Consider the following 24848-nt stretch of genomic DNA (forward strand, 5'->3'; position numbering starts at 1 on the left):
GAAACAAGAAATATTGGTTGAATTAATAAATGACACAATGGTAGTTTGTGACATATGATTTCTCTATGACTAAACTGTATTCCTTATACATATGAAAAGGCCTAGGCAGGAAGAAATTGAGGATAGCTTTCTCTAAGCATTCTTGATCTCAGACAGATTATGGGAATTACATATTGAGAAAAAAGACAGTGGGATGACAGGAGAAGTGGGCAGAGATCCCAAGCCTGGGTCAGTAGAAAGAAAACTGGTTCTGGAACCGGAAATGTTTGCTATAGCCTATCTTTGCTATACATTAGCTATGTGACCTCACCTTCTTCGATTTCTATTTCTTTAGTTACCAGAGGAGTGGGTCAGAATGAATGATTAAGCAAGATCTCCTCTAGTTCTAGAATCTGTATGGTTCTGTTCCCTACCACTGACTTCACCTCTTTATTTCCATGAAGCACAGAAGAAAATTAATCTTATCACTGTGTAGGTTCTGTGGGCATATTTGGCATTTCAGAAGCCAGTTGATTATACCAAAGCCGGTAGCTGGTTGGCAAATGTGGTCTGTGTGGGTGGACAAAAGTGCAATCATGTATATAGCTGTTTCATTTTGTTTTGTTTTGTTTTTAAGAAACTTTCAGAATTAGTACAGACATTTCAAACAAGGAAGAATAAAGCTAGTCATGACCTGACAGTTCAAGGTAGTTAGCAATTGTGCAGTTTCACAGTCCTTGGGAAGGGTTAGAGCTCAGAGAGCGAGGCATCGCTTCCCATTGGCATTAGAAAGGAAGATTTGTTAGACAAGGTGGCTGTGAGTGTGTCCTTGAAGGCAGAATGCACCCTGGAGGCAGTGATTCCACAGAACTGATGGAAGAGATATAAAAACACACAGAGGCCTGGCAAGGACCCAAAGTTTGTTCTGAGCGTTAATAATGTCCTTCATTTCCTGACGCCTCTCCCAAGTGGCCAGTATCTGAGTTAATGGGAAAGGGCAGAAAAGAACCTGGTTTTGTCCCATAATACAGAAGAGGTACCTAGATTCAGAGACTGATACACGGTTCAAGAGTCAATAAAAGCCATCCCGTAATAAAAGCCATCGTGAGCACTCTGTTGAATAGTGACAGCCATGGTCATTCTGTGGGAAGATCAAGGCAGCAGATTGTAACAGCGGTTCTCAAACTTGAGCATACAGCAGAGTCACAAGGGAATTTGTCAGACGTTCAGACCTCTGGGCTGAACTCCAGAGAAACAGATTGAGTACCTCTAGGATGGGGCCCAGGAATCTGCACTATCTAATGAATACTTTCAGGGCACACTGGTACTTTTGTAACCACACCTTGAGAAACACCCAGGATGGTGTGGGGAGACCATGAGCTTTGGAATCAGCTGCCAGAATTCAAATCCCTGCTCAGCCACTTATTTGCTACGTGATGGAGCTGGATGAGGCCAGTTTGCATCAAAAGGAAAGAAAAGTGAAAGGGTCATATTGAAGAAATGAAATTTCTATGTGGTTACAGTATCTACTTTGCAGTGAAGCACTGGCCACTCTGTGACTGTGACGTGCTCCTACTCCCTTACCCAGCTCTTCTTTTTCTTTTCTCCATAGTATTTATCACCTTTCCACTCACTATATAGTTTACTTATTTATTATACTTATTGAAACCTAGAATGCAAACTTTATGAAAACCAGGATTTTCATTTGTTTTGTTCACTGACATCCAGAAAATATTCTGCAGCAAATGGGCACTCAGTAATTATGTGCTGAATAAACACTACAACAACATATTTCTGGGAAAAATACATTTTGTTGTTTGTTTCTTTGCTTTTGGTTCAGTGCCCATACTCCTTAGCTTCCTTTACCTTCAAACCCTGACCCTGCATTTCTAATATCAACAACAGTTTCAAAGCTGGATAACATAAATGATACTCTCTGGGAACAATGGGAATAAAAGAGAAGGCTCATGCATACGTATGTATTGATAGAAATGGTCACTGGTATCATTGTAAGACAGAGAGCGTTCGCTGACTAAATCATTAACATATCAATTGGTCTGAAAGTTGTTCCTTCTTTAACTGATATTGGGAATCTCAGAGAAAACTCATCATTGCTCTTAGAATTAATAAGAGCTTCAGAGCAGAGTGGAGAAAACTTTCAGTTCATTCTAAGAGTTGATACCACATGATTCCTAAGAGGGCTTTTTTTTTGAGAGAGAGAGGGAAACAAGAGAAAGCACCACCCCTGTGGGCTGATGCAAAGTCCGGAGTGCAGTGGAGACGTGGGAACACCAGTGAGTTCCCACCCCACTGGTTCGTCAGCCTGAGCTGGGGACAAGCACAGTGCACGTGGGAAATTTCAAATGAGAACTACTGGAAATAAGGGTCAGAGGCCGAGATGAGGATTCCAGGCTCCAAAGCCAAGCTTTGCTTTGTGTTCTCTTCATTCCCCAAATGCAAATTACATTTTCTTAAAACCTCGCTTGCATGCCAAGTCAAAGTAGTCAGGCAGCAATCCAGGTCATCAAACAAGAAACCACCCCCTCCACACACAACATATCCAGATAGTGAAATAGGATTTCCATTTCCTGTTTTATGTAACTGTTTTTAAAATAACCACTGTTTACGTGCTGAGGCTGGCTAGTCACTATTGTATATCATTGGCTTATCTAAATTTCACCACCATTTCATGAAGAGTAAGCCAAGATCTTTTTGCCCAAGGGATACAACAACTAAGTGGATGACTTCTACAACATGATGCTCCCCACATAGAACACAGGTACTTCAATGTGGCATCTCAAATATGGAGTTCATTTGCAGGGAAGAAAGAGAATATTTTAGGCAGCTTGAAAGTGGGGAGCAAAGGAGATATCTAACAGTATTAATCCCTCTGGACTCTTCATAACACTGACCTGCCTGATGTTCAAGCCAGCACGTGGCTTCAAGAGCCAGTGCATGCTCCTGCTGGAGCATGCGCACCTTGTCCCTGTCTGCAACGACGGAATGTGTGTACTGTTGCCAGCACACACAGGTAAAGGGGAGCAGAAGCCTAGTACACTTCAGCTGTTTCTACTTCCTTTGACCTATTACCATGGAGTAAAGATTGCTAATTATTCCTCATCTTCCTTCCTTGAGTCATCCTCCAACATGAGTCCTGGGCTCTTCAATTACTTTTGTTTATTAATGTGCCTCAATTGCCATGCACTACCTGGCATGTATCAGGCCCTTGGGGAAAATGCATTAGACTGAATGAATTCTGACCCTCCAAATGCATCTAGACGCCCTTATGTAATATTAAGCCATCCTCCACAACAGAACCACACCAAAGGTTCTAGGCTGAGCCTGCCCATGTTCGAGTTTTTGCTGCCATAAACAAAGTGATTTCTTTCACTTTAAAAGAAAGTTTACAAGTTTTTTAACTAAAAAAGTCATCGTGACTTCTGGTGATATTTGCTTTTTCTCTGGGGAATGTTAGAGTTTTAAATGCCAAAGCACGCTTCTTGGTCCAGTACAAGGTGGTAGATTGGCGTGGAGCATCCAGTGGCAAGTATGGTAGGGCTGGGTCCTGGGAATTGCTCTCAGAGATGCCTTAGTGGTTTGTTATAGTGACTTAGTAAATGGAGAGAACTCGAACCATTTTTCCTTCTCCGTGGTTTACGGAATAAACTACATCATAGCAGTTATACCCTAGGCAGTCATTCAAGGTTTCATTTTTAATTTGATAGGGTGGATTTTAATTGTGACAGTTTTATTCCTTCACATGCGCAGTGTTTACATTTTTTCTCTGCAGCAGGAGAGTCCAAGTTCTTTTGATTTTTGAAATAGCATTAAGCTTTGAAGGAGCACATGAAAATCTAAGGCGGTGAGTCTCCAGTAAACACAGCCATAAATGGTGCCCTGAGAAAATGCCCAAAGTTACTCAGTAGTTGACTGAAACTCAGTAGAGATTTTGATGTGAAACAGTGAACTATACGTGCAGAAGCCCATTGGAACGGGTTTCATTTCTTCATTCAACTGTGCAGATCTAGTTGATTTTTAAAATTAATGTTTTTCACAGTCCCACTCCTTAGTTTTCATTTTGCTATATATAAAATCCCAAATCAAAGAAGAAAAAAATCTGTTTGATTATTGAGTCATACTTCTCATTTTTAGAGTCTTAGTATTGATGGGAATAATAGTTTAAGAACCCATTAGAAATTTTCTGATGATCCTCAGTTGGTAAAGAAAACTTATTTTTCTACTCTAGAAATTCATAGCAAGGAGATTTGGCTAGAGCATGACATTGGTACCACTTATAAGCAGAAAGAAACATCTAGACAAAGGTAACAGGACTGGTGTACACCATGAAGACCAATAATCCTGGGTTATTTTTATTACTATTTATAGCCATTCCTATAACCTTTATTAAGCATCCATTAGAAACAACACCGTAGCTTTTGTTCTGAAAGAGCATAATATTGATTAAGTAACCGGGTCAACAGTCATGGATGTGCAGGTAAGAACTTCAGGAGAGAAAAGAGTAGAGAGGCAAAGAGGAGAAAAAGGAGACATTATTTAGGAAGCATTTAAATGCAAAGAGGGGAAAAACCAACTGAAGGTGACTGAAAACATCAGGATATATTTTCTTGCATAATCAGAAGCCAAGGGACACACAGTTTTAGGAGCTCACTCACACTCCTTCTGTCTGCTCGTCCATCTTCATCTTCAAGATACTGCAGTCATTTTCCAGCATCTCTCGCAGCCGCCATCATCCACTGATGGAGGGAGATGTTTTCTCTCCTGCTTCTCTGCAATATGGAGGAGAACGTTTTATCCTGTGAGACCCCCCTTGGGGTACCTTGGTCAGGATCGGCACACATGGTCTTCCCCTAGCTGCAAAGGAGGCTAGCTGACAGAGAACTACAACCCCAGCAGCCTATGTCAGTCCCAGGTAGACAAGTCAGATAATCCCTGCCTTCAGGAACTTTTCCTTCCAATGTTGTAACCCAAACACTCGAGGTCTGATAGAAGACAAAGAACAGAAGGGAGAAGCTACACAGAGTCTGGCTTCAAGACCATTGCTGGTGAGGGGCCAAGAGGTCACAAACTGTAATTCTAGAAATTCAGGAGGTGGTCAGGAGCCCAGATATATCAAGAGGAAATCCCGTCCCTTAGTTACCCACCAGAAAAGTGTTAGGCAAAAGAGAGGAGAATGATGCTTCTCTGCAAGCATAGAGGATAAGAGGCAGCAATAAATGATTTAGTCGAGAAGAAAATCACAGAACAAATACTGGCCATCTCCATGTTATCTGCTTTTATTTTTGCTTTTAAGTGTTTAATTTATTAATTATTTTGTGCATTTCTTGTAAAATATTTTACTTTATACCTCTTTGCAGTTAGTAAGGTACTTTCAAATCTTCTAGCCCTCTTGATCCCTGTAACACCTCCGTGAAGGCAAACGGGCCAGATAGGACATGCTTGGATTTTCAGATGCTGGAACGGAATCCTACAGGAGATGGCTGATATGTCCAAGTTTACATTAATTATAAGCAGCAGAGCCAAAACTGAACCTCAGGGGCTATCAACTCCTAGATGCTTGTGCAACAGCATCCTAATTTCTGAAAGGGAATGCATATGGGAACACTCTGCCTGGATATTTCTTACTTACTGTAAGCTCCTGTTTTCTATCAACTCATTCCCTTGACTTTTATTTCTCTATTAAGCATCTAAATTAATAGAAAATGAATGCTCATCCAATTTAACTGAACCATTAGCTTGAAATTTTTATTAAATAAGAGGAAACGAAATGTGAAAATATGTACAAAGATTAGAAGCATTATTCGGAAAACAGCATTGCTTAATGGCATATGAATACTAAGTCAACTCCAGGTATCATTTCAAATTCTCTATCTTCATTGTCCCACTGGCCCCAATTTTCTGAACCATTCCTTTATTTTAAAAAATGTGGTTTTATCATATGACTTTTTGAAACTGCTTTAAATCATTTTGTGACAAGATGAGATATAAGTAAATTAATTAAAATAATGGGTTATGTGCACTGTAGTCAGTCTTCCATAATAACGGGAGAATATTATCTCCCCTCCTGCAGTACATGGATTCACATTTTTTAAAATTTTTATTGTTATTCAATTACAGTTGTCTGCATTTTCTCCCCATCCCTCCACCCCACCCCAGCTGAACCCACCTCCCTCCCCTGCCTCCACCCTCCCCCTTGGTTTTGTCCATGTGTCCTTTATAGTAGTATGGATTCACATTTTTAACTACGTCTTTTTGTTTATTTGTAAAGAGTGTCTCCAAGCCAAAATGGTATCATGGGTCTTTTTAAAAAGAAACTATAAATAAATTTATAATACTGACCCTTTCTACTTATATTTATTACTAAATAAAAGTCAGGTATAGTACATAAAACAAACCTGAATAGTTATAATTGGCTGGGAATCAGGTCTAGCTGCATGAGTAAAAAATTTCAATTGCAGAATAGTTCAACAAAATTTATGGAAAGTTATTTTTTTAAATAATAATACTCCCTGTTACCTATTCCAATAATGTATCCAAGTTAATTTGTTCTTAGACACACCATATTGTGGGAATGGATTGGCAGTTGAAGCAAAAATTTTTATTACATGTCTAATCATAGAAATTTTTCAATTAAACTAACTGGATGAAAATACACATATTTTTAATAATTTTCTGATGTAATTTTCATTTAAAAACAGTTCAAGATATACGTTTTGGGCCACTATTATTGTTTTGCTTTGCTGTTCACTTTTTTAAATGACTATTCTGTCGGCTTATTTTCACCCTTTAGGTAATACTTTTTTATATATACTTTTTGAAAATTTGATATAATAGTGCATGTCTGTTGGATCAAGTTATTTGAAAAATTTGCAGTAAAAATTACCAGTCTCTTTATTTGTTTAATTTACTCAATAAAGTAAGAGAATAGAGTCTCTCAGCCTTGACCTAATAGTCCTTCCGTTTCTTTCATTCTCATTCCCAGGCCCTTGCATTTGGTCACAGAACTTTAAATGTCATCCATTTGTATCTCCCAAATATCTATGTCCAGCCCAAGCCCCCCCCTGAGCCCCAGATATTTCTTCCCAACTGCCTACCAGATCTCTCCTTTATTCAGATGTCTCACAGGCCTCTCACCCTTATCATACCAAGGCCACACTCCTAATCTTGACCCCAGCCTCTTCCTCCTGCAATGCTTTACAACAGTCAATGGCAACCCCATCCTTCCAGGTGCCTAGGCTCCAAACATTGCAGTCATTCTTGCTTCTTTTCCTTCTCCTACTCCTTCTCCCTCTCTTTTTCTCTCTCTGTTCACAAATTAGCTAATGCTATTATCTCTATCTTTACTATCTCCAGGATCTAAATACTGGTTATTGCCATGTATAATGTGCTCTTTTTTTGCCCAAATTTCTGAGGGAAAAATAAGGATGTGCATTATACATGGGTATACTAATGGGTATAATAATCCCATGTGTAATGTGCACAAAAATGTGGGTGTGCATTATACACAGCAAAATACAGTGTTTCTCATCAGCTCACTATCCGCGTTCAGTACTCCAGCATCTCTAGATGTAGCAACACCTCTATCTGCAATTCCAGCTTCACGTCTTGCTTTCCTGCCATCTACCATCAACTCAGCAGCCAGAATGATGAGAATTCAAGTTAGTCCTCTGCTCAAAACCCCCAGTGGCTCTCCATCCACTTAGATTGAGAACAGAACTCCTTATCATGACCTGTAAGACTCCACAACATCTGACCTTGGCTGCCCGACTCACTTCCTACTACTAGCCTCCTTCCTTTCACTTCGTTTCAACCTCACTAGCCTCCTTGCTGCCCCTGACTCAGGATCTTGCTGATTGTTTTCTTCTTCCTACTTGGAATGACTTTCTGCAATTCCTTCACCTACTTCGGTTCTCTGCAAAACTGTCCATTTCTCTGTGGCATAACTATACTATTTAAATTGCACTCTCCCCTCCCCCACATTCTCCATCGGCTCTTCTTTGCCTTGATTTTCTCCATGTGATCTATGCTGTCTTGTCTTTGTTTGTTTAGTGCCAGGCTTCCCATATTCATTGTCAGCTTTAGGAGACAAAGATTCTTGTCTGTTTGGTTTGTAGCTGAATCCCAACTTCTAGTCCCTGACATTCCGTAAGCATTCAGGAAATATTCATGTATTGAATTAAAGGAAGGCTGTAGGAAAAGGCCACAGTGAGAAGTGTAGTGGCACTAAAGTGGAGCGTGTATGAGGATGGCTGCTACAGGAGAAAATGGGAAATACAGACTGAGGTGAGCATCAAGGCCCGTCAAGGATGCATCTTTCTTTTCAATGAAAAAGTCAAACTAGCTGAAGGAATTTGTGAATTCACATAGATGAACAATTCAAAAGCAAATATATATATATATATATCTTTAAGCATAACTCTACCTAGGAGTCAAATAATGTCAAGAGACCCTTTTTCCCCTCTCTATTTCTTGGTATTTTTTCTTCAATGGTCAGCACAATCCTCAGGCTCCATGCATGGCTATAGGTCCTGCATCCTCTCTGTCCTAAGTCTCAAAGAAATTATCATGGCTTTTCATTGTCTCTAAGGGAGTCACATGCCCATTCTCAGGCATTCATGATAGTCTGGGAATGGATAGAATGATCTTAGACTAGGTTACATTTCACCCTTGAGGTAAGGGTTGGGGAACAGTTGGTTCTCCAGAAGGAACTTGGGGTATAACTGTTAAAAGAAGAGGGAAATGGAAGCTGTTAATGGCTGATAGGTGACCACTACAGACAGGTAATGAGGGTTTGAACTTAGACCATTGCAGTGGGAATGGAAGATAAAAGAAAGAAGTAACAGCATCATGGAGATGAAATCAAGTAGATCAGGCTCTGAACAGGAAGGGGATAGGACACAGAGAAGCTTGAATGCAACCCAGATTTTGTGTCTGTGAGACTAGGGTTTGGCAATGTCATTAATGGAGATTCAGGATGAAGTAGGAGGAACAGATTTACAAGAGAAGAAAAACGTTTTGTTCCTTTCTCATACCTATTTTTGCTAATAAAATTGTTTCCAGCTTCTCAGTGCTCAAGAAGAATTGAGTTCTACAAGAGGCAGGAAGCAAATTCTTCCACCAGCCACTTATTCTCAGAAGACTGGTCACCACACTTCTGAAGAATCTTATCTCTAAGCCCATGTGTGAGAGAATCAGACTGAAAATTTATTTTCTCTGAATAGTTTGAATTTCCTTTGGTTGAGCTACCAGCATCTACGACATAGAAAACCATTAGAACCAAGTTCAATCCTTTCTCATAGAACATTTCAACATGACTAATTCAGGATTGTAAGGCCACCTTCTAATGTACTGTGGATTAGACTTAGAGAAACACGGGATGCTCATCTATAGAACTCTAGTCAATGCCTTGTCAAATTATGAAGCAAGAAACTTAATTGTTAATGGACCAGGATGCAAGGAAGGAGCGAAGATAGGCACCGAATGATAAAATGACGTGTGTAGTTGTGGTCTTCATTTTGTGAGTGTTTACTCTCTGCCAGGTACTGTTCTAGGTCCTCGACCTACAATAAGTCATTTAATCACCACAGCAACTCTTTGTAGTGCGTACTATTATTCTCTCCATTTTATAGGTGAGGAAACAGAGATATAGAAATGTTATGTGTGTTGCCAAAGGTCCCACAACTGGTAAGTGGAACTAGGACTCAAACACAAGCAGTCTGGCTCAAGGACCTGTCCTCTTACTAAACTGATTATATCTTCTGGAATTGTCCAAGACAGTTGTGATGTATGCCTATTGTCTTGGCATAAACATAAATATGAACTCTAGAAAGATTTCCCATTTGGACAATAAATTATGAACACCATTCTTCTTAACTACGATATTTTGCTTATTCAAAGCCAAGAAAAACCTAGTCTGAACAACAGAGATATCCAGTGATTAGTCTGTATCTCTATTCAAACACAAAGGTGACAATTTGGGTTGAATATGACTACTCGGTAACCATCCAGTTTGTCCTAAGAATTAAACTAACTGGGTTGGTATAGGTTTGGTTTTTGTTTTGTTTTTGTTTTTTTCAATTTTTGAATTATTTTATTGTTGTTCAATTACAGTTGTAGGTTTGGGTTTTTTAACCAACCAACCACTCTGTTCTCTTGCGATTCTTCAGTGTCTGCTTTATGCTATAATAAAGTTGCCAATGGCCTGTGTTCTTTCTGAAGTGTTTTCTTAATGCCTCAACATTCGGCCTACCCAGGTTCCCCCGGATCTCCAGAACGAAGTGCTGATCAGCCTGTTAGAGACCGATCCTGATGTGGTGGACTATTTACTCAGAAGAAAGGCTTCCCAATCCTCGTGAGTATGCCAGTTTCTAAAGCCACTTGGGGGTTTCTCTTTCCATTTCTAAAGAATTGTGAAGGTTTCTCTATGCAGTAGGACTTGAAACGGAATTGTGGCAACTTTCGGGCACAGCCCATCCGTCCACCTAACCGGAAATTGCTTTGGTTTTACCGGTCCACACATTGACTTAGAAACTGCTTCACAGGATTTTTTTTCATCTTCATTTTTGGCTTTTTCCTAGTCCCTTGAGGTCCTTTTGACTGTGTTTACCGGAAAAAAAAATAAGAAAAAAAACACTAAATCAGAAATTTGTAAGAAATTTGGTAAGAAAGTCAAGGTTCTTCCTAGGACACACATCAGTGATTCTACTTCCAGAATTCTGATAACTGTTTTTACGGCCCCATAAAGCTGAGCGTGCATGCACCCGACACGTGTCATTTCCCAGCATGAGTGATGCATTACCGAACCACGAGACAGGCCTCAGCCGAGGCCTAGATGCCCATTTGAAATTAGAGGTTGGCACCCTCTTGACCCCCCTGCCCTTTAGAGCTACAGCATCCTTTTGGTAAAAATACACGTTGGTCTCCATATACGCCTATGGTCGCAATGAATAAAATGCAAGCCATGCTGCAGGCTACGGTCTGCCACCATTCTTGCCCCTGGAGGAGGAGCACTGAATTTTTGCATTAGTCAGATTTTGTGATTAATCGCAATCTTGCGCTATGGAGGCAAAGTGTACGGGGCCACTGAGCATTTGATATTCCAGTTAAGGGGATAATGTTGCGTCATTACCAGGAGCAATATCGCCACCGTGGCAGCAAGTCTTACGTTTGTGACAGAAAAAGTTGTTGTTATCCTCTCATCGAAGTATCATTTATGTTGTGCTTTTAATCTACCAAATTTCAACAATTCTAAGATACATTCCCCCCAATGTTTTTATCAACTCTGAGGTTGAGATTAACCTTATCATCAATGGCATGTCCTAATTTAATTCATAACATTTTTTCTTTCTTGACCATATATAAAATAATACTATGTCTTATTCAATGATATCTTAAAGGCACATTAAAACATGTTAAATTGTTCCTTTATATTGATGCCAAATTTGATGTGTTAATTTTCATTTAAAACTATTTGAGATATAAAAATATTATATTCTTTAGAGAAATTTGGTAAAAACGAACTCCACGTTGGTCAGGCCTCCTTCTTTCCTGGGTCATTACATTAATAGCACTGCTAAATTCAGCTTCACTCCATTTCCTGCAGAGCAGGGGAGAATTTTTAATTGGCTCATCCTTTCAGATGTACTTTTGAAAATCCATCTCTATGCCAATAATTATCAGGCTAAATTCTGCTTCAAGTAAGACATTCTGCCTGGATTCAAACCCTAAGAGCCACGACTGAATGAAACTATACTTAAATTATATAAATGGGCTGGCATTTCGTGGTCTTGCTTTTCATGTCAGATAATTAGGTTCACTTAAATTTTTCCTAGATTTTTAAGTGTCATCAAGGTGGAAGTTCTAAATTAAAATAACAAATGGCTTTTTTGCACAGTATAACTTGTATCACCAGAATTTTAATGAACTTATTTCCCTCCCCCGTGCAAAAAAAAAAAAAAAAAAAAGCAGACATGATGGCACTTTTATTTGTGATTCCTCCATTAGCTGCATTTGTAACATTTCATGGGGGTACTACTCTCTGAGAAAGCTATAAAACACACCTAAAAAAATATTGATTTTGACTTGCCACACTTCTGTTTCTATACGGCATTTGGGTATATAAAAACATTGAACTTTAAAGAATGATTGGTAATAGTTATCTTACGTGGGTGTCAAGTGTGTTTTTCACATATAAATGCCAGGAAGTGGACCTTTCTTTTTCACTCTTAGGAAAAGGACAAAGTGCACATACTAAGCCCATCCCAAGCTGTATCATTGTCTAGGCTTTTCTTTTTGCTGTCCCTGTGAGAATCAGAATCGTAAGGTCTAAGCAAGCTGACCCTAGACCAAGATGTTAGGTGAGTGTCACGGCTTCAAGGAAAGGGAAGCGAGCTCACCGGAGCTCTGTGGATGTCAGAGACTAGCATTATCAAACAAAAAACATTTATATATTTTTTAACATTGCATATTTTATTTTATTTTTTAATTACTTTATTATTGTTCAATTACAGTTGTCTGCATTTTCTCCCCACCCCTGCCCCCAAACCCAGCCAAACCCACCTCCTTCCTTTGGTTCCATCCTCCCCCTTGGTTTGTCCAAACAGAAAACATTTAAAAAAGACTTTCTTAGTCAGGATGAGAAAAGAGTGTTTGTTTCTTTCATTCTTTCCTCTATATACAAACAAAAGAACAGCCCAGAAGGTTGATAATGGTTTCATATAGTAAAAATACATAAATTAATAAATTGATTTTTATTTTTAATAGCCTTTTGAGGCTTGTGTGAGTCCTAACCCTCAAATTGTAGGTAGTCTGTTCATGCCTTAAATGAGTGCTTTTCAAACTTTACTGTGCATACCAATCACTAGGAGATCTCATTAAAATGCTCTTTGTGAATCAGTAGGTCTGGGGGAGGGAGTCTGAGAAACTGCACTTCTCTCAAGCTCCCAGATGATGCTGTGATTCTGCTTGTCCGTGATCCACACTTTAAGGAGCAAAAGCTTCAAATATCAAGGCATATTCTTGACTTTAAGAGCTTACAGACTTGTTGAAGGAGGCCTAAGAGGGTAAAAATAACAGGAGGTGTGTGATTAAGCATGTCACAGAGTACAAGACAATATGTGCTGGGCTTCTGGTTCTCAGATGTGCCCGCCCGATGTGAATCACCTGGGGAGCTCGGCGAACCGTGCCTGCACACCACCCCTAGAAATTTTGGCCCATTTGTTCTGGGGTGCAGTCAGGACATTGGGATTTTTAAAAGCTCCCTGTGAGATTCTCCTGAGCAGCCAGGGTAAGAATCTCTGGCTTAGACCCACCACAATAGATACTGCACATTTGCTCTCACTCTGGGTGATTTTTGACATGAAAATGGGGTCTTTGTGTTAACAAAGGAAGGGAACCAATACTCCACACCCTAAATCCATGATAATGATGGATTACAGTGGTGACAAATAACAGTACCCAAATTGCCATGTGGTGCTGGCTACATTGGTTATATCGATTATCCATCAATAGCACACCCCTGTGTAGCATAATGTGCTGGTTAAGAGCTTTGGATCCAGAGCCAGATCGCCTGAGTTCAAATTTTATTTGCACTCCTATTAGCTGTGTGATCTTACATAAACAAATTCATCTATCTCTGCTTCAGTTCCCTCATCTGTAAACTACAGATAAAAACTTTATAGAGTTACGCTATTAAAATAGTTAGTGTTTTTAATACATGCTAATGGTTGCTAGCACATTACTTAGCATTTCACCATTTTTTAATGTACAATAGTTCTTTTTTATTTAATCTTTATTGTAGTCTTCTATTACCTTTTAGTCCCCTTATGGCCCCCTCCCCCCAGCAATTATCACCCTGTTGTCCACGTCCATGAGTCCTTTTTCCTTTTTGCTCAATCCCTCCACCCCCTGACCTCCCCCCACCACACACTAGGTACCATCCTGCTCACCATTTTCTTTACTTACAACTACTTACCAAGGACTTCGGCATCACTAGACTTTACCTTGCTTCCCCATGTGATAGCAACCTATGAAGGCAATATGGCACAAGTGAGATCTTATCCACATAAGTCGTAGGCAATGTCTCCTCGCAAAACCTACCTGTGCATGCCTGATCTAATTGGCATCAAGATGATGTCACTGGTTCTGGAACAGAGAGGGGTTGAGGGGAAAAAGGCACTGGAGTGAGGCAACAACCTGCTCGCACTAGGCCAGGTAGAGTTCACAAGGGACTGGAAGGGATCACACATTCGCACGGAACGAGGGAAGAGGGTCTGCTCAAAGCATGGCATCATGGGAATGGTCAGAATCTTGTTTTGAAGACTTTATGTCTTCAAAAGGTTGAGAGCTAGGGTATAAAAGGTAAGAATTGAAAGGATCTGTGGAAAGACAACAGAGTGCCAAGCAACTGTAGCTTCTAAAGTGACCCCCTGAAGTGCAGGGATACGTGTCCCCGTCTCATATTCTCTTCTGACCCTTTGTTGTTTTTCCGCCCTGAAGCTTCTGGTTTTCACCATCAGTTCACATACCTAAAAAGGCTTTAGATTTGTGTGCCCCATGAGGAAACTGCACAAAATTTTATCTGGAGTGGAAAAGTAACTTTTCAAAAGAGTGTAGCACCAAGAAAAAGAACATATTTATTATAACTTCTGTCTTAAAAGATCAAACACTTAGTGATACTTGGGAAGTTAATGTTTTGTTTTGTTGTGAGTTTTTCTCTTCTTTACGCAACAAGAGAATTGGGGGAGTGAAAGGAGGAATTGTTACTTATTCTCGTGCTTGTCTACTTACATTTTTGTCTTTAACCACAACAGAATGCCAAAGGGAGAGGAGAAGAGATTTATATTACTAACAATGCAAGACTTTATGTTTTTAAATTGCTTGTCTGCTATATTTATTAGAATTATATGCCCTTTTCTTCAAAGATACTTAAAATAAACTGCCTTCCTTTGATGTAGGGATGTAAGGAAATAGGGAATGAGAATAGAAGTTAAATCAAACAGGTCAAGGTACCTCGAATGCAGGTATTTGCAACGGAACGAAGGTGTCATAGCAGAGCTGGGACCAGGGTGAGCAGAGGAAAGCAGGCACTCTCCTAGGTGCAAAATTTAAGGGTATGCCATGTTTTGAAAACTCAGTTTAAAACAAACAACATTAAAATACAGTATTTTGAAAATCAAAGTTATTATGGACAAAATATCAAAAAAATGTAAAAGCTCAGTGCCAGGTGAAACCATACTAGATCCTGAAGCAAGAGGTGCCCCTGGATTAGTGACAGCAAGTGCCACTGCTAATGTTTTGCAAACGTACTTCTTTATCTTATTTTCAAGTGAGAGAATTGCTCTGTTAGGCAATTTGTCTGGACCAAGTGCCAATCTTAAATAATTTAAATTAATTTAACCCAAATTAAAATAATAATAAAATTCTGTTTGGGCATAAATAAAGCTTTTAAGCTAAATATAATGTTGTAAGTTCTAATATACCTACTTTTCAATATTAAAAGTTTTCAATATTTTTCAACTGCTTTAATGTTCTTGGAAAAATTAATCATTAAAAAAATTACATAAAACTGTGTATACTTATATGGTATACAGAGCTAACTAGAGCATTTTCCCGACTGTATTCTGAAAACAAAGTCACAATAAAACAAATTTAACTGCATTTGGGGAGAAGACTGAAATGGATGAACCAAATATTTAACTATATAGTTTTGCATTTTATTGTATTTAATGGTGTTACCAGCCTTCACAAAGTTCTTACTGAATTTGTCCCCAAAATAACAAAACCAGTGACCAGCCAATGAGGACCATGGATGAAGGCCCATAGTTGTCTCAAAGGATAAAATTTCAGAACTGCAAAGTAATTGTTTTGTTGAATTGGATATTCCTCCAGTTGAGTAATAACTTTACCTCCTTCATGATGGAGGAGCATTGGATCTTCTTGTAATGTGAAAGCACCACATTTAAATTATCAAATAAATATTTATTTTAATCTTTCAATGATTGTCATTACAGAGATCTTTTTCCACAAACCATGGGATGTTACAAGATGGACTATAATTTCTATTTTCCTTTTTCTAAGATTTATAAAAATGAAAACAATTCTTAGGAGATTTTCAGAGATAAGAAATGAAACTTTACCAGTATAATATAACAGCAGTGAATCCTATTGACTGGCAGTAGCTGGTGACTTCAACTGTCTTTCCGTTCCATCCATTGGAAATTATTAACATTAACCACACACACACATGCGCATACACTCACACTCCATTCCAGAAAGCCTTTACAGCCAGACAATTATATGAAAAACATATATGGAATAGAGAATTCCGTCATGAAAAATTCCCCAAAAGTATAAATGTACCTTCTGTAGAAGAATTTATCACATCACCTCTTTCTTCCAACACCTTTATTGTGATTCACAGATTCTTTATAAACTAGCAAAATATTAATTGGAAGATGCTTTATCAAGGCATGCTGGAAATCAAATTAATAAAGTCAGTATTGCTTTTTCTTCACCTGTCATAAATGCTTCCATATGCCAGGCTGTTACGAAGGACTTAATACGAGCTGAAAATGGTGAGATACATTTCACCAAAGCTGTGGGCAAATTCTAATGTCCAGGTTGCTGTTTCATCTCCTGGTAAGGAGTTTGGATCTGTGTCATCTTTCTTCTTGGGGTAGCGCGCCTTTGTTCTTAGTATTCTGCAGAACTGAGTGTGATTAATGTGAACATCCCCCATAAATCCAGAGCTGCTGTGGCAGTGGATTCCTTTCCCAGTGCAATTAATAGCGTCTGAGATGGTTATGTGCTTTGAGTTCCAACAGACTGAAGTTTATCAGTTCAACCACTGAGCCAAGAATGAAGCCAATGCAAGTTTGAAATCTGCGAGGATGTTTCTCAGTGGGACAGTTCAGCAAGGAGCTGGGCTGGCCACATCTGGTGATTGAGCCAGAGTTTTCCCTTTATCCACAGAACAAGTTCTGTGCCTCCGGCCACAATGCAGGCCTGCCCACAGTACCCTACCAACGAGTTCACACCCTGACCTGGAGGGACCAGCTAAGGGTGAGAAAGTGCTCTGCTCTCCATATCCATCTCATGCTTCTTTGGTTAGCTGAGACTAGCCATGCATGCTGTGGATGGTCCTGGGGTTTTCAGCTCTCATGAGGAATCCAGCCATTCATGGAAGCCTATCCACCCAACATGCCCAACCTCTAATCCATTAAATTCCAAGACATAGAAACAGAGGCCAGTATATGCTTTTAAACTATTTTTCAGCGAGTGAATCACTGGTTAAATATTTTATGTAAATAAATACATAAATATTTGATTGCCTTTACTTGGAGCACTGAAGTTAGATTTGTCTCCATAGAGTCAAATCGTCTTAGGAGCAAATCTCAAAGAAGACATTGGTGACCGCTTATCTTATTTTTCAGAGATACCCAAAGAGGGGTCCTGGGCTTGTTTCCAATAGATTTAATGATAAAACAATGAAATGACACTAAAATTTCTTAAAATCCTGCTCTGCCTATGTTGTAGTAAGAGTCCTGAGGAATGAATAAAATACTTTTGTTTATTCATTGGTGGGCTCTCATGGGAAAAGACAAGTCTTAGAGTAAGTGTTCTTAGGCAAATTTGGCCACCACCATACTGAGCTCTGCTGAAAAAATAAAATGATAGATAGGAAATACATTAAACATTTAAAATGGCCATCCACTGTAAGTATGAAATGTAACATTTTACTATTGATTTTTAATAACATTAAATACTACATATCAGATAAATTTTAGAAGGATCTTAACCCTTCCTACTACCTCTGCTGCTAGAAAGACATGTTACTCAGTCCCCTGCTCGTTTCTTTCACTTCTCTCTCAGCTGTGGTCAGGAACAAGGAGAGTCGTTCACAGGAGCTTAGCACAGTGCCTGCTGCACAATGAACCCCACATAAACACCAACTTTCAGTCCTGCCATAAGCCAAGGAGTTATTTCATATAAGTATGTTTCACAAGCTGTTTGTCATATGTACCCAAACTGTATCCCCTTCTATTGCCAAAATAGTATGCGTGTCTGGGAAGAGAAGACTCCACCCCTCACTGGATGGCCCCATCGGTCTGTGTCCCTGGGCACTCTGAAGAGGTTCATGGCCTGTGCCAACTGTGAGACACCTCACCTCCCTCTACCTCCAGGGATTAGCTTTAGCCACTTACCTTCAGTTTTTCTCCTGACTGGGGCTCCCACTGTGGTCACTTTGGCGGCTTGACTTAGATGAATGAACCAGAAGAGCAGAGAAAGGCAGATTGGCCTCTCCTGCCCCCTCTCACCTTAATGTGTTCTGATTGATAACCAGACTCCATTAAGTTATGTGGACCCTGGTGACTGGAGCTCACTGGTGTGGGCACACTGTCCCTGTTATACTCAGCTGTGGCCCCAACCACCTCAAGGTCAGGACCACCACATTTGCCTCCACTGCCGCCAGCCAGTGTGGAGGTTTGTCATTTCCCTCCTTTTTTGACTTAGTAGATCCTTAGCCCACTATCCCATCTGTGGCTTAAGGAAAGGAAGGTAGTTTGATATCAGAGGTTCTCAAATTCCCTATGCATCAAAATTACCTGTGGTGCTTTTTAAAATACAGTTTGCTAACCTCATGCCCAGAGATTCCCTTGCAGTAGGCAAAGCTAGCTTCATGGGCTGCCACCTCTGCAGTCACACGGGACCCCACACTCAAGAGAAGCCAACAATTGGCTTCATGATTTGCTGTCACTGTGTTGAAATCTTGATTTTTTTCTTGTTGACACCATTACAGATGTCCCCCGTTTTCTCCTTTGCTCCCCTCCACCCAGCATCCCCCAGCCTTTACCAAATTGTTTCTGTGTCCATTGGGGCTCTGCATATTCATTTTGCCCTATTGTAGCCAGTCTTAAGGGTGGAGGTATTAACCTAAGCGGAAGGAAAGAGAGAGAGAGGGAGAGAGGGAGAGAGAGAGAGGAAGGAAGGAAGGAAAGATCATGGACACAGACAATAGTATGGTAATTGTCAGAGGGAAGGTGGTGGGGTGAGGTGGGAGAGGGTGTGGGGTGATAAATAGTGATGGAAGGGCCCTGGCTGGTGTGGCTCAGTGGACTGAGCACCAGTCTGTGAACCAAAGGGTCAGCAGTTCGATTGCCAGTGAGGGCACATGCCTGGGTTGCGGGCCAGGTCCCCAGTAGGGGGCGCAAGAGAGGCAACCACACATGGATGTTTCTCTCCCTCTCTTTCTCTCTCCCTTCCCTTCTCTCTAAAAATAAATAAATAACATCTTTAAAAAACGAATGATGGAAGAGACTGGACTTGGGGTGGTGAACACACAATACAATATTCAGATAATGTATTATACAACAGTACACCAGAAACCTATGTAATGCTATTAACCAATGTCACCCCAATAAACTCAATAAACTAAAAATAAAAATAATAACCAGTCCTGTCAGGAGGTCCAAAATAGAGCTTTGAGAATCCAACAAGCTCCAGGGTGCGGCAGATGCTGCCGAGGGGAAGCCCTGACTGAGAGTCTACAGAGAAAGAACAGAGGAGCGGGACAGTGGCTCCGCCTCCTCCCTCTCACCTCTGCTTGATGACATCCAACCACAGCCATGAAAATGGAGGAAGAAAGTGTGGCAGTTTCCGTTACTTTTGCCATTGTTATTACTGTTCTTGTTTTATTATGTTGTGTTTTAACCAAAGTAAGTGTCCTCATGAAACATGGTGCCCTTTCAGTTCCCCCCAACAATTAATGGGGGTATGATTTCCCTATCAGTCCAAAAACAATGTATTAAAACATCTTGAAAACAAATACGTAAAGTGGAACGATATTGTGGTAAGTAACTTGAGAAACTGGGGACAGGAAAACAATGGAAAGAGTGAGAAGATAAGATGCAGCTGGGATGTGAAACACACCCAGGACACCAGCTGGAGTGGAGCCCCAGTGCCTCAGAGAGAGAGACACTATTACTACACGATGCAGCTAAATAGCCTGCATGCTTGCTAGACACCCAAATGTCCCTAGTACTGAGACTTAAAAGAAACTTCTTTCGTAGAGTATGTTTCTTTATGCACCTAACTGTTGGCCGAATCTGCAACTTGGAGTATTTTGTTGAATGTACTTTCTTCTGTAAGTTTTGTAAGACAGATGAGGAAGACATGAGACTGAACTGGGGGGGTCTCCATGAGCTAAAATATGACCTTGACCTTTCCAAAGTTCTTCTCCCAATGTGAGGGGCCAAAAAGGTGTGTATAGCTCTGATAGTGACTTTGTTTTGGTAATAAATTGACTTGACTCTCTTGAAAACATCGCATAAAATAAGGCTTCATGTACCCACCAGTTCTTACTGAGGAGACATAAGATAATTTCACTAATGAGTAGAAAATTGTCAACTAAACAAGCAAAAAAAAATGAAAGTAGTCCAGTAATGTCATTTCTAGCCTTGGTCACAACCTAGAAACCTAATTCTGAGCTGAGCTCCATGTAGCTACCAATTCAATGCATTCAATTTTTCTCATTTTCATAGTAAAGTTTCCTCAGCCAGAGCTGAGCCCATAAGTGTACAGTTGTTTTGTTTTCTGTTCCCTCCACTAGAATTAAGGAGACTTTTTTCCCTTTGATTGGATATGGAGGATAAATCGGTTTCTCCCCACTTTCCAGCAGAAGTAGTAAAAGTTCCTTTTAGTTTTCCTTCATTCATCAGAGGCCTAAAGCCTCTGGCTCTTCCCTGTAAGATTATTTGCCATCAGTTTGAAGAGGAGGCAAAGGAAGGACTTACTTATTCCATGTGGGTAAGATATTCCCTCAACAAAAGTGCTCCAGGCCCTGGCAGCCCCAGTGACCAGTGAAGCATGTCACATACTGAGATGCTTTTCTCCTGGACACTGACCCCTGCTGGGAACCCAAGAAGAAGCAAGACCCCTGTCAGCGCCCTTCCTGGATGTTGCATTCAAAACCATTTGGTTGGGAAAGGATTACTCAGGCATGTGTTTACTTTCTTTAAGATCACAGAGGAGTTGTTTTGAAAAACTAAGCCAAAAGAAAGCAAAGACTAGTAAAGAGAAGTGAAGTGTGGGGTGGGGAACAGAAGCAGGTTCTGGAACTTCTAATCAATCTGTGATCGTTTCCCTTTAAGATGTCAGGGCCACTTTTGAGGAAGGTAGAAAGTACAGATGTTCACAGGTAAGACTTCGAACACTCTTTTCACACTCCCGACATTCTCATTTTCCCGTTCCATTCACATTTTCACTGCTGTTTGTTGCTGTGACAATTCATGCACATAAACAGGTAATGGATGTGCTAGTCAGTATGTTTTATATCAATTTGTAAAAGAACTTGTGCCTTGTAGAATCACTTTAGATGTATTTAAATGCAATGCACATTAATTATGGTCATATATTTGTCCTCCCAGCCATTTTATACATGAAACTATTCCCACCAGCAACATCCTTATCATCATTGTCGCAGGAAGGATGGACTGACTTGCACTAAGTATTTGAGCGGGGGAAGAAAAGTTGTCCATGAAGCCATAATGAACATCATGTAAAGTTTCAATCATAGTTTTATCTGAATTGTTTTTAATTCAGGATACTGACGAAAGTAAAAGATTTGTCTGCCAGTTTTTCCTTACTTAACAAATAGTGAGCATCAGACTTTATTTATTTATTTAACAGCTGCAAAGATATATGTATACACACACACACTCGTATATACTGGATTGTATAAAATCTGAGGTAACTTTTCCAAATAGCCTCAGGAGCGTTAGCCCCACAGGGAATACATATTTCAGTTGCTACTACAAAGAGAATAAGTCCTTAATGCAACACTAAAATCGGCACCACTTTTCCGTGAACTTCAAGGCGTGATTTAGTATCTAGTATCTAGAATCTCATTTGACTGAATGGCATCCCATGGCCAGAAAGAATCGCAAGAATATAAAAATATTTCCAAAATATTCACTACAATCAATTTAGTCAATTGGTTGATATTACTTTAATTTAAAAATATAAATATTTAGTTAATGGATCTGCTAAATACAGGATCGTTGATGGTTGGTACATATACATTTACTAAATTAAATGCTGTATTTTAAAGATAATCAAATGTGAATCCCAAGGTTTTTTTTGTTAAATTAAGTGTCTTAAGTGCTGTGAATATATCCTGGCAAGTTCAGCCTATTTCTAAATTTGTCTAGTTATCATTTTAATCAAATATGCATAATCTTCTGATTTGCCTGTGTTTATGAGCGCACGCTCCTACACATATAGCCATAAATATGGTTGGTTAATAAAAATAATGGCAATTCAGTGTTTTGGGGGGGTTTTCATTGCTTTATAATCAGTGAATGCACAGTGGTGACGTTTTTTCTTTTTGCACATATGTATCACTCCCCACAGTTTGACCATAATTCGGTTCTCTTTGCAGCCATTTTTAACTGTCTTTGTAAAGCCTTTCTTAAGTCATATTTCTGACAGGATGTCAGTTTCTTTTAAAATCCAATGAGTACATTTTGTTCTTCTTGCCCCAAACAGAAACGCCTTTTCTTTTTGACAAAAAGTTTCTGTTTCTTTCTGACACCTTTAACTTCTTTTACTCTTTTCATTGTTCTTGAGCAACTTCCCATAGATGTTCAGACTTTAACTTTGAATTGAAAACAGTTTAATCCAACAGGCATTTCAGCCAGGCACATTGGAGAAGACAGGGATCCATCTCCAGTTCATCCTTCCCCTTCCCTTCGCCTTTACATTTCAGTAACATTTGTTGAGTTTTACTGCCCTCTGCTGGCTGTTTTATGGAAGTGCTTTCACTGTATCGATGTAAGTTTTGGAACATTGCTCAAAGTCTTTTTGTTTGTTTCAGCCACGCATTCTCTTCCTGTCATTTGTGTAACGGCCACATTGTTTGAATATGGTCACTGATTGTTAGCATGCTCACACACCTGTGATTGTCTCCTTGATCCAGAAGCCCTGACATGCTGCAGTCAGAAGTTTCCTTTTCCATGGGAGGAAGACACTCATCCACAGACTCCAACAAGGCATCCAGTGGAGACCTCTCCCCTTATGACAACAACTCCCCAGTGCTGTCCGAACGTTCCCTACTGGCTATGCAAGAGAACACGGCTCCGGAGGGCTCGGAGAAGCTTTACAAAGGACCAGAGCAGTATACGCTGGTGGGCCACTTGCCATCTTTGAAGTCAAGGGAGAGTTCTCCTGGACCAAGGCTTGGCAAAGGTAACTGTAGCCGAGTGGGTGCTGGCCAAATCAGTGACTCTGACTGCATGTGGCATGTGGCCTTAGGACCTTCTCTTTATCCCCTTCCTAGGTTTGTGTTTCCGTAATTCAGTGAGCATTTACTGAATACTGCTGCAAATCTTCTCTCTAGGAAGAGGAAGGTGTGGTGAGCCCAGTCATTGTCCTGGAGGGTCCCTTTCGGACCAAGATGTCTGGGAAGCAGACTCATGCTGAGAGAGAGACTAATATTCCCAGCTGAGTCTTTTCCTTCCAGCATCCCAGCATGTGTGTCCAGCCAGTGCATTTGAGTGCACATTTGCTAGTCTAAGATGTCATCCAGTTATTGCTGTTACTTTTATAAAGAGAACAAGCTGAACCTACTATGTAACAAGACATCATGTTCCAGAAAGAACATAATGTTAGTCTCCAGGGAGGTTCACATTTTTAGTCAGAATAAGGGTGTCATGGTAAAAGGCATTTGGGAAATGGTGTCTCTATTGTACAATTTCTCAAACTCTTAAGTGCTAATGGTCACCCCTGAATTTCCACAATTGGAAGGATGGGGTGGTTTGCCGCTTTTCCCACATTTATTTGACCACTGAATGTTTGCTTGTGTTCTTTCCATCCAGAGAGTAATTCCTTGGGGTCAGGACTCAGCAGGACACTCTTTGAGTAATAATCGGAAGACACAGTGCACATTTTTGCTACTTTATCTTAAAGTTCTAATTTAATCCCAAGAGCCACTCTGGAAGGACTCTGTGTGTTTTTAAATGATAGCATCTTTATTTTATTTTCCAAATATACATGTCAAAATAATTTTAAAAACTTACAATGAAAGCAATAACCCATGTTCCCATCAGGCATTATATTTACTTTTAAAATATGAAACTTTATTTTCCTACTCCTTGTTCATATGCATACATAACTCTATATATTTATTTTCATAGTATAGCTACTTGTGAAGTAAGTTTATTTTACTTAAAATCCTATTATTCATTTTTCATTTTGCTAACATTTTTCATGGCTACAATATATTTCCATTAAATAGATGTATCATAGATTTTAATTATTCCCTGTCTGATGTATATCATTGATCTCTAGTTTTAACCTTTTAAATTACTAGCAGGTTTTTTACATGTGACATTCTCTGCAGCAGCCACAAAGAAGGCAATCTGAAGAGAACTTTGTTGTGTGAGAGGCATAGCATATTTGGGTTTGTAAATCCAGATTCAAAGTAGTATTTTTGGACAGTTCATACCTGGAAAGCTTGATTCCCGCCCCCCCCCCCCCCCCCCCGGGGTCAGCGTCTTTGCTGTGTCTAAGACATGGGCTGCAACTCATTAGCAGAAAGAGCAGGCATGCATCAGCTCTCTTCACCCGTTTAATATTTCGGCAACCTCTAACACTGTAGTTCTTAATTTTGCCACCCAGGGGACATAGGGCAATGTCTGGGGGCATTTTGGTTGTCACAACTTGGGAAGGGGTTGCTACTGGCATCTGGTGGGTAGAGGTGTGGGCTGCTGCTCAGCACCCCAGTGCCCAGGACAGCTCCTCTCACAACAAAGAATGATCCTCCCCAGTGTCACTAGTGCCAAGGTGGAGAATTC

The 24848-nt window shown here is 40.0% G+C and overlaps 1 protein-coding gene across 6 annotated transcripts in view; it reads left to right on the forward strand.

Annotated features, from left to right (window-relative positions):
- ARHGAP6 (Rho GTPase activating protein 6) overlaps window positions 1–24848 on the forward strand; it is a 441720-nt gene that overhangs the window by 411091 nt on the left and 5781 nt on the right. For all 6 annotated transcript variants that reach the window (XM_024569866.3, XM_045203283.2, XM_045203284.2 and 3 more), the window contains exons 10-11: window positions 10251–10348; window positions 22973–23241. In XM_024569866.3, coding sequence (XP_024425634.2) covers window positions 10251–10348; window positions 22973–23241 — 367 coding nt within the window. The remainder of the gene's footprint in view (window positions 1–10250; window positions 10349–22972; window positions 23242–24848) is intronic.

Source organism: Desmodus rotundus, chromosome X, assembly GCF_022682495.2.
Source record: "Desmodus rotundus isolate HL8 chromosome X, HLdesRot8A.1, whole genome shotgun sequence".
Classification (NCBI taxonomy): domain Eukaryota; kingdom Metazoa; phylum Chordata; class Mammalia; order Chiroptera; family Phyllostomidae; genus Desmodus; species Desmodus rotundus.